Here is a 10893-nt window from a genome sequence, read left to right on the forward strand (position 1 = left end):
AACTCCTACAAATGTCGCCTGCCACTATAATTTCTACGCCACATTTTTATAATGGGCCTCACAGAGGACCTACAGTGCTAATTTTTCCTGTCCCTTTTTGGCATCTGGTCATATTTTTATGCTAATCTTTTTAGTTGTAGAAATATAAAAAAAAGGTTGGTGTTAAACTGGTATAAGTCATTATAGAGCAGATTAAGTACAATTCCATATTATCACTGTGTAAAGCAGAAATGTTAGCATCACTGTATTAATATGTGCATAGTATGTTTATATTTCCTTATTCAAATTTTGTAGTTTCTGCACCTTATATTAATTAAATGCATTATGTTATCTCCATTTATGTAGCATAATACATTTATAAATAAGGTCAATAAATATATAATAATAAGGTTCAAAAATTTTATTATTTCTACCAATCTACCACTCACTAGTTACTCCTTAACCATTCACCACTTTTTAATCATCTTTACTTTCTTAGTAATTTTTACTTCTCATTTACGTATAAGTCCTGCTATGACATAATTCTGTCAGGCCCTATTATACTTCCAGCCTAATCCTGTCATAAATTTTCTCTATGTTCACTTTTAGATATTTTGCAAAATCAATTCATCCATTCGCACACACCTCATCCAACTTCAATCAGATTTACTTTAGAGATAAAGTTTTCTTAGTTTGCATGTTTATTCATTTCTGCTCATCAAAATCTTTCTCACTACATTTTAGCTCAAAAGCTTCAACCGTTAAAAAAGATTTCTTCATCTTTCATTCAGATCTAATCAGTCATTGGTCTGGCCATCATAGCAAATAAGATATTTCTCTAATCAAATATGTGACTTCATTACAATCTGTTAATCTATTGTCTTTCAACAAGATTTGGATTTCTTTGAAGATAGTGATTTTGTCTTGCCTATGTCTTTTTATCTCTAGAAGCTAGTGTGGGTCTTTGTTCTGGCAAGGGCCTTAATAATGCTTATGAAATTGAATTGACTTGTGTTGGGCTCTTGAGCTTGACCACTGATGATTTGATGTGAAAGACTCGGAGGATTCAGTACTAAAAAACAGTAGTGAGTTGGTATTTAGGAATGAGCAGTTAGGTGGAACCCTTGGGAGAGCAAAAGCAAAGCGCCTTGGGCAACATCAACATGAATATGACACCTCAGCCTGCATCAGGAATAGACATCCACCTTCTATACCCGTAGCACCTGCCGCACAGGGATACTGGGGGATTTTTCAGAACCCGCAGGAGCGGCTGTAATGGAACAATGAGCACAGTAATAGGTAAACCTACTCCTGCCAAAATCAAAGTCTCTGTTCATCAGGCTTGGTTTGTCTGGCCCCTGACATCTTTTCACTTCTGATCAGACCCATGGAGGAAATCCTGGCACCCTGTCTCTTGTCTTGCACCTTGCAACTTTTAGGCGTGAAGACAACCACAGGCTTATCTGAATGGTACTTGAGAGATACGGAAGGCTTGTACTTTAAATAAGCAATATGCATTCCCTAGGTTTCAATATAGGATGCACTTTTCACCTTATTTTTCATTCTAGAATCAATTAATAATTTTCCACTACTTTTTTGAAATAAAAGACACCAACACACATATACACATATCAAACACCCACACATGCATACATACCCATGCAGGCATAAAGAAAATTGACTTTCCAATTGATTTTTTTATTAAAGCACCAACGATCACATGAAGATCCAGCTGCCCTGAGGTTTAATTTCTATGAAGTTATTACGACAGGCCATTGGGCCCCATCTGAACTGAAAACTTTGCAGAGGAGATGCCTAGTACCTGGATGGTATGCAGTCCACATAGAAAGATGGCTAACTTACTTTGCTACTTCTCAGGTAATGTCCTGAAATGAATTTCTTCTGTTTATTATATCATGATTACTTTGCACTGACAAACAGGAAATATAAATTAACATTGCCACAGATAGCAATTTATTATCAGAGATGACCATACCTAAGGAAGAAACGTGGATTTTTACATTTTTAATGTCAATAATAGCATTACAGTGTTAAGTGGCTGTGAAACACATTTTAGGGATCTTCTTGGATAGTAGCTGGCCTTGGAGTGGTTAAGTCCTTGCACGGGAGACATCACGTGTTTCACAGGCAGTAACTCTCAGCCAATAGCAGAGCAGCCAGTTAGACAAAACCTTTGTGGACCAGCATGTGCAGATACCCTTGTGTCATCTGTCCTGTGGGACTCTTACATGGGAAGAAGGAGGTCATGGATTAGACTGTCAAAATGCGAAGTGCTGTTATAGCTCCAGGAACTTGGGATAGAAGGCGAAATTAGGATTTGAGAAAAGCGTCTGTCTCCTGTATCTTCTTCATTCCAGATCAGGTTGCCACTGAAACCTGAGTTCTCATTGTGGTTTGCAAGGAGAAGATATAGGTAATTTTCATCTGTATGCCCACTATTTCTAAGCCCTTGGCTCCAAGGGTAACTCATGGGATTTCGTAGGCTGGATAATTACCTGATTATGGAACAGATGGAAAACCATGTTTCTGCTGAACTACTAAATCAAGAGAGTGTCAATGTTTATTTCTGATTTACAATCAAGTTAGTTAAGGGTTATAAATAGTGACTTTGGCAAACTTTGTTTATTTGGAAGGACACAGGAAAAGTAAACATTATGATGTATTCCAAGTAGCATATATTGTATATTTTCTTCCTATTCACGCTGATCTAATTGTCATACCAGGTCAAGGGAGGCAGCTCAGTTGACTTCATTTAGTTTTGTTCTTCATAAAGTGATTATTTCTAACTCTACAGCTGCTAATTATTGATGGACAGCAGCTGAGATCTGACCCAGCTACTGTGATGGATGAAGTCCAGAAGTTCCTGGGAGTTACACCTCATTACAATTACTCTGAAGCACTAACGTGAGTCTGTTCTCATGCTTGACTTCATTTCCATTATTTGCCATCATAAATTATCACTGGTAGGTGTGTATACAGCATCATTAATACTGGCTGTGAATTTATACATCATTATGCTACTCAAGAACAATCCAAGGAATATCCTCATTATTCATGTAGTGTCTCCTTTTTGAATACCAGGGACAATTTATCTTATAGGCATTTTATGTATCACAAATTTCCCTTTTTGTAAGCTTTATCCCATTATACATTTGATTAAGTAAACTTTTTTTTTTTACATGCCTACTCTGTGCAGAAGTTGCAAAGGTGAAAAAGATATAATCTCTTCTCCCAAGTAATTTACTAGTTAGAAATAAAATGCAGATGGCCACCATTAGCTTTATGAAAGTGACCAGTATTGGGGGCAGAATTGGGAAGGGGACACATCTATGTTTTACTCTGTATTTATTAAATTATGTATAAGCAAATATAATCACATAATAATTTTGAAGTTGTCTATTATTGCCTGACAGACCTTCCAAACCTACCAGCATATAACGGTAGCCATTTTTTTATGCTCACGGATCCAGTGGGCTGGGACTTTAAACAGGACACATCCAGGACAACTTGTCTCTGCTCAGAATACCTGGGGCCACCTCTAGGAAGACATGACTACCTGGATATGACTTGAATGGCTGGGGCCTGGAATCTTCTGGAGGATTCTTCACTTCTCCACTCACCTCTTAAAGGGTTCTTGGGCTGGGATGGCTCCAAGCTGAGTTCAGTGTGACAAGGCCTCTCTGTGTGACTTTCTCACAGTCTAGTGGTTGTGTGTTCTGAGGGTGTGACATGTCCAGGGAACATGGTCCAGGGCATGTCACACAGCAGCACTGACATCATATTCTATTCATCACAGCCAAGTCACTAAAGCCAGTACAAATCCACGGCGAGGGGAGGGGGCCTCCCCCTCTTGATGGAGCGGGGCATGGGCACCTTGCAGAAGAGAATGTGGGAGGGGGGATAGTGCTGCCGTCATCTTGGGAAAATAAAATCATATACTTGCATAATTGAAAATGTAAATAAAAAGTATAAAGAAGCAAAATAACAAACAAACAAAAACAAAAGCTCCAGGCAGCCAAAATATATATTTAAAAGCACATGTACTTGACTCCCTCACAAGGCCTGATATAAAGCCTATTAAATTGTAGACAAAATCCTAACGAGCTTGATTATATAATTTCCCAGTTCACAGCGGATTAGAACCAGCAATTAGACAATTAGAGAGGGTAATGGAAGGACAGGAAAAGTAGTAATAAGATTGGGTTGTTCCTTATCCACTGAAAGAAGTCTAATGAAGTTTTCCCCTACACTTGGAAATAACAACACAAGGCATGCCCCTGCTGATTAAGTAAACCAAGCTTCCTCTAATACATTTACATTAATAGTTATCGATGTCGGCATGTCTTCCCCTGCCTCCCTGCAGGAGTTTAGGGAATGATTCGCTCCTGTTCACTACAAATAGTGCTTATGGTTCAATAAACCTGTAAAAGCATACTCCTAAAGAAGAGATTACAAACAAGTGCAGAATATATGGCTTTTAATATGTCTCACCCATTCCCAAAATTAATAATGAGAGTGACGTTCAGTGCAATAAACGAACTCGTATGGCAACCAGTTCGTGTCCTCAAAGTTGTCTGCCGCTTATTTGAGAAAGGCTTTGCATCTCAGTTTCACAATTTCAGGCCTACTAAAACCAAACCATAAAGCAATGCTTCGATAGAACTTAGCAAAAATAAATGCCCTTTGTCAGACTTAGGGTAGATACAATGTTGTCCGTGCCGTAAATGAAACCAGCACAGCACAATTAGGTGGATTCAAGGTGATGGCAACGCGACTGTAAAGAATGACTGTCACTATTCTGGATGGCTCTCCTTCCTCAGGTTGTATTAAACTCTGCCTCACAACAGCGGCTGTGGAGAGCAAGGAGAGACGGCCGCCCATCCTGAGACCTCTGCACACCAGAGAGCAAAGAAGATGCTCTCAGTGTGTGTATAAATATTTTGGCTTGGTTGCCAGAGCTGTACTTTACCTTAATGCAGTTAAAAAGTCTCATCCTGTGGCAGAAAATGCTGTTTAGGGGCACCGTTATGCCAACTTCCCCGTCTCATTTTGCACAGCATGCCGAATTGTTTTTCCTCTTGGGAAATTAATGAAAACTAGAGACAGGCTGTGAGAGGCAAGGAGCAGATTGAAAAGTCCAGGTTAGAAATGACCCTGTCTTCCTTTTATCCATTTAACCAGTGATGTATTTAATTTTAATTGATAACATGTACTAGGACAACCTGGACTGCAAGGATCAGGTCTCTAGTAATAGGTTGGGCAGGGAACTGTGAAGAAAATTTCTCTCTCCCCCTAAATGAGCTCACATATGTGCAGAAGCAAACTGCAGGTGCACCGGCATTACAGGAACGGGCCCAGGGCAACAAAATATTCTGCAACTAATTAACTTTACATCCTAGTCAATTATGCGTCATCCTTCTAAAACATCTGCTGAGCAACAAAAATGCAAACCTTTTCGATGTTTTATGCATGCAGCAAGTCCCATAGCAATACATTTAAAATTTCCCTGCTTATTTGTTCATTCTTTCATTTTTCCTATCTTGTTAGTCCTAAACAAAAATTCTTATAGACCTGAGTTTAAACAAATAATTAGGCCATGCATTCTTTCTTTTGTAAATTTGGGCAGCCGCATGGGCAAAAACAACATTAGAATTCTCTTTAAGAGTATAGGGTTCTGAATTATCCAGTAGGATCATCTACTTTCGACAAAAGAACTGACGTATTGTCTAGTCTTACACTTACCATTTGTATAACCGGTGTCTCACATTGTCTGGAAAAATACAGTGAATTATATTTTTACCCTTTTAATTCCTCCTTGAAAAGTGAAAACATTTCGACTGTTAAAAAAAAATACAGTATTTTTCTTAGAAGCATTAATTCATGTTTATATTCACAGAAGTATGTTAATGTTACATTCAGTCCCCTTAATATATACTATTGAATGATTTCAAAGAAATCTGTTAATATATTTTAACAGGGAAATCATATTAATAAATGAATATTCTAAATATTCTAAAGATCCTTTTTATAGGGGTGGTAGTTTTGTTGATTCATCTTTGATCTTTTATGGATGAATAGGTAAAATATGGAACTTAATAATTTCAACATAAGGAAAGAAAAAAGATCTATATGTCTTTTTTCCTAACAATAGAACTATTCAAAAATATATGACATAATTTATTTAACCTCAATTAAATCTCTCAGATCAATTCAGTGAATTATATTGGTAGAACTGAATTAAATTAAATCAAAGCAACAGGCATACAAAAGTGCATTTCCTTTATACAATTGGTGAAGCTCTCTCACTCGAAATTCTGTACACAATTTATAATCATTATATTTTATTATCATTTATATATTTGATCTTTTGTAGTTTTGATCCCCAAAAGGGCTTTTGGTGTCAATTACTGGAAGGAGGAAAGACCAAATGCCTTGGAAAAAGCAAAGGCCGAAAGTATCCACCCATGGATCCAGAGGTAATGTTTTCCTAATCTTTGAAATACTCTGTGCATACAACTGTTTCAAAAGTAGAAGACAGTAAATGTGCTTCCTTTATTTGCTCTTTCTTTGCTATCAATACTTTTATGTATTTAGAAGATAGATAGACCAACAGATACATATGATCAATAAATATCCATAGAAATTGTGTGTTGCTGGGATGCAATTCAAACATAAATGTTGACTGTACAGTAGCACCTTTCCAAATGTGTAAGGTACTTATATAAATTATCTACTAAACAAGCGATTTTGGATAAAATATATAAGCATTATTATTATATATTAAATATATGTATCCAACGCCTATACCATGTGTGGTACTGAGTTAAACAATGGAGAGTAAAGTGTTCTGATCACCAGCTACAGCATGTGGGTGGGTACGTTTTTCCACCAAGCGATGCCCAGACCCCAGCTGCATGTCCCACATTTCAACACAGTTCTAACCACAGTATCAGATCCCACAGGTTAAGGGCCCAGTCCTACGAGACGGCCTCCCTCCCCTCCCCTCCACTTCACAGAGCAGTGCCAAAGTGCTGATTATCACCTGGGCTCTAGATCAACTGGCTATCCATTAGAGGTTCTAACAACTCCCTCCTTGAGTTTGATTAATTTGCTAGAACGGCTCTCAGAACTCAGAGAAAATGTTTTCTTACTAGACCACTATTTTACTACAAAGAATATAACTCAGGAGTGGCCAGATGTAAGAGATGCACAGGGCGAGACACAGGGAAGAGCATGGCTCTTCTGTGCCCTTGCCGAATGCGTGCACTGCTCTCCCCAGTCTCCACATGTTCACCAGCCTAGAAGCTGTCCAAACCCTGTCCTTTTGGGGCCTTTATGGAAATTCCATTACATAGACACGATTGATTAAATCATTGACCAATGGCAGTTAATTCAACCGCCAGCCCCCTCCCTTTCCCCAAGGTTGGGGGGATAGGATTTAAAGTTCTAACCTTCTAATCACAAGGTTGGTTCTAGCAACCAGGCTCCATCCTTGGGTGGGCTCCAAAAGCCACCTCATTAACATAACAAAAGATACCTTTATCACTCTCTCCCTTAGGAAATTCCAAGTGTTTTAAGAGCTCTATGCCAGAAATGGGGTCAAAGTCCAACTACATATTTCTTATTATAAATCACAATATCACAATTAGGATACAGGATAAAACAGTTACAAACCCAAATTTATTATAGGAGGGTAAATTAGTTATGATCACTAATTTATAATAAGATACATAGAACAATGTCAAACTACAAAAAAGCAGGGGAAAAAATCTCTCAATAAAAGTTATGGTATGAGGAGATAAGTTAAGATTGGGAAACCAGTTAGCAATCAGCTGAGAAGCTATAATGAGTATCTCTCCTAAGGCAAGGTGGGCAAAAGGCGACTGGAAGTGATTCAGGTGTTACTATGGAGATAGAAGAACCAGAAGGTCCTCAAACCATACCTTTGAACTCAATAATTTCAAAAGGGCTTCAAAAATCACTTTACTCTGCCAAGAAATCAATGTAATGTTCCCATGACTTCTATAAACATCTTATCCTGAATTTGAAGTGTTTACAGCCTGGTTTAAGGGAAGAAATGTAATGAAATACCTGGTGAATGGTCCAAGACAAAATGTACTTGTCTTAAGTCCATTTCCACAGTATAGACAAAAGTTGCTAAGGGACTTTTATGAAGAAAGAGATTCATTTGTGCTAAAATATTGAGAAGGCCTTAAGAGAGAGAGTGTAACTCTGATCAGATGGAAAATGATGTGTGGGCCATTACTGCCCCCATTCCTTTCTCACAGGAAAACATGCTCAGCTCAACTGTTTAATCAAAGAGACACAGAACCATGTTCATTGGGTTATAATATGAGGTAAGTGACATCCAGAGAGAAACCCAATTATAAATTTTCTGCTTTCTAGAAAGAAAAGAAAACAAACTAAACCCACTGATATATTTGATAATCCTTTTTTAAGCCACTCATCTAAAAATGGCCAATCACACCAGCTTGACTAGAAATATAAGAATCACCAGAAAGATCATTAAAATGATCTTTGTAATGAGACCTTATAATATTTTTGAACTACAAACGCATGATAATTTTTTTTAAATCTGTTTTGGTCCTGATAAATATAAAAAAATTTTTTGCAGTGTTGCAAGTTATTTCTTTAATCATAAAATTTAGCTTTTATGATTATGTTCACTTTTTATTTTTATGTTATGGCCCAATTTTATAGAAATTGACCGATTTCAAACAAAGAGGTGTTTTTTTTTTGGTAGGCTTGGAACCACATCAGGTTCCTACCTACCTCATTCTTCTTTAGAATTAGATATCTCTCATCAGCCTTTCTCCCTGTGTAGATTTCATGAACCACACAATACACAAGTGCTGTCATGGTATATTAGCCACGTAAGTTATACCTGACCCATTTTTACTTTACAGCTACACTTCTGCCAAATCTTTCTGAAAGGTAAAAATGAGTCATGTCTGTCAGAAAATACAAAGAAATGCATCCAGAAATATACCCAATCTCATTTAATGAACTTGTAACTTCCTTCAAGTCTTCTTTTTCTGTTTGCTTTCCAGTCTAGAACTTTCCTCTCTAATTACTACCGAGATCATAATGTGGAACTGTCCAAACTGCTACATAGGCTGGGGCAGCCTCTACCGTCATGGCTGAGACAGGAGCTGCAGAAAGTGAGATAGCACTGGGGACGAGAACAAAGTCTCACAAGTTACTGACTCTTCCTATGAAACAGGAAAAAACAAAAACTTTTATCCCCTTAATGCACTTGTGATTGTCAACAAAGGACCGTGTGACTAAATCTCCTATCTTTTTCATAAAATGAAAAATGTTATATATGCACGCATTGGCAATTACTAGCATCAATCCCTGTGTGAGCTTTTGGGAAATAATGTGGGGTTTTGTGGCATTATCCAGTTTCCAGTGTGGGGATTATAATACAGCCCAGTTCCTCTGTTAACCATAAGGTTTTGGAAACTCTGCGTATGACTAAGAACCCTGATTATATACAAGTGACAAATTAGAATTCTGAGGAAAAGATAAGAACTGAGATTCTGTAAATGAGGTAGCAGTAATCCAATATCTGAAGTAAGGGCTCACATTTTCTCTTTGCTAATTTAAAAACAATTTTGCTTTTATTATGAAAAAATTATATAATCCCACACTCTTATTTTGAGCAGCAATTATTTATTCTATTTAGCCCACACATATTTTCTTCTGTTACCCCTCTTTATGAATTCCCTTGACTTGCTAGGGAAGTTGTGAAGTTGTCACCGCCCACATTTTTGGTCTATGTTCCTGCTGTAGGAGGAGACTATCTGGAAGTTTCCATACTCATTGATAATACTCTTTTTTTCTGGCAGGGCACGCCATTCTCAGTGGATTTTGAATTACGGTTCCAATAAAATCTATCAGACATTTTTGGGGAGAATGAGTGAGAAAGTGCATACTTTGCATAATATATTAACTACTAGGTGTAAGGCCATCTTTATAGGTCAAAAATCTTACCATACTATTAATCTAGGTCTTGCCACCCTGATAATGATGTAGTATGTATGTATTTTTTCACTACCCACAGAAGAAGAAACCTTTATTGATAAGATACGGAATGAAGAAATCAATATGTGTTTACAGGTAGAGTGAGGCACTTGTGCCTTTTATGTAGTATATGTCAGTCGTTTAAAGCATGAACTTTTACATATGCCAGTACATATACTAGTGCAGAAGACTATGTTTTTAATGTCTATTTAAAAGAAGAAATATAATCTAAAACTTACCTCTTTAAACACCACTGATTCTCTAAACTAAACCCTATTTCTCAGCCATGGCATCCAAAAATTAATTTCTAGAGAAGTGATGCTCTTTCTGTCTTAGAGTTACAGGTTCCTCTCTTATGTGGAGATTCTTGTCGTGCCGGTTGGATTTTTGTCTCATTTGTCAATGAAGATGTGTTAGAGCTTTGTTAATCTTCTCAGTGATACATGAAGGTAAAATTTCTGCAGATCAGTAAATCAAACTGTCTTTGGTAGCTTTATCTCTCAATCTGTCCTTCCTCCAGAGTAATTTTTCTATAGGCTGTAAATAATGTTACTTTCTCCTAGAATCTGAGAAGTTATGCTTGACATAATTCAATGTTGTCAAAGGAAATTGAAGATCATTGTTTTCTTGTTTATTTATTGTTTGTTGTTTTAAGAAAGCAATTCAAGCCTAATTTAAAAGAGAATCAAGAATTTTTACATACTTTTGTCAGAATTCAACATTGGATTTATGCTTTATTAAAATTTTGTTTGTTTTCCTGTTGTTTTTCCACTGCATATAAAGGCTCTTAATCTTTTTCAGAAAATGTAAAATTTTTCTTGGGTATGAGTTGATACAAATCACAAA

At 37.0% G+C, this 10893-nt stretch overlaps 1 protein-coding gene across 1 annotated transcript in view; it reads left to right on the forward strand.

The window, feature by feature from the left end:
• LOC102525260 (N-deacetylase and N-sulfotransferase 4) overlaps window positions 1-9351 on the forward strand; it is a 230211-nt gene extending 220860 nt beyond the window's left edge. Inside the window, exons 11-14 of the mRNA XM_006217356.3 lie at window positions 1687-1857; window positions 2795-2904; window positions 6374-6476; window positions 9072-9351. Coding sequence (XP_006217418.1) covers window positions 1687-1857; window positions 2795-2904; window positions 6374-6476; window positions 9072-9191 — 504 coding nt within the window. The 3' untranslated portion in view covers window positions 9192-9351. The remainder of the gene's footprint in view (window positions 1-1686; window positions 1858-2794; window positions 2905-6373; window positions 6477-9071) is intronic.
• The last annotated feature ends 1542 nt before the right edge of the window (window positions 9352-10893 follow it).

This window comes from Vicugna pacos, chromosome 2 (genome assembly GCF_048564905.1).
Source record: "Vicugna pacos chromosome 2, VicPac4, whole genome shotgun sequence".
Classification (NCBI taxonomy): domain Eukaryota; kingdom Metazoa; phylum Chordata; class Mammalia; order Artiodactyla; family Camelidae; genus Vicugna; species Vicugna pacos.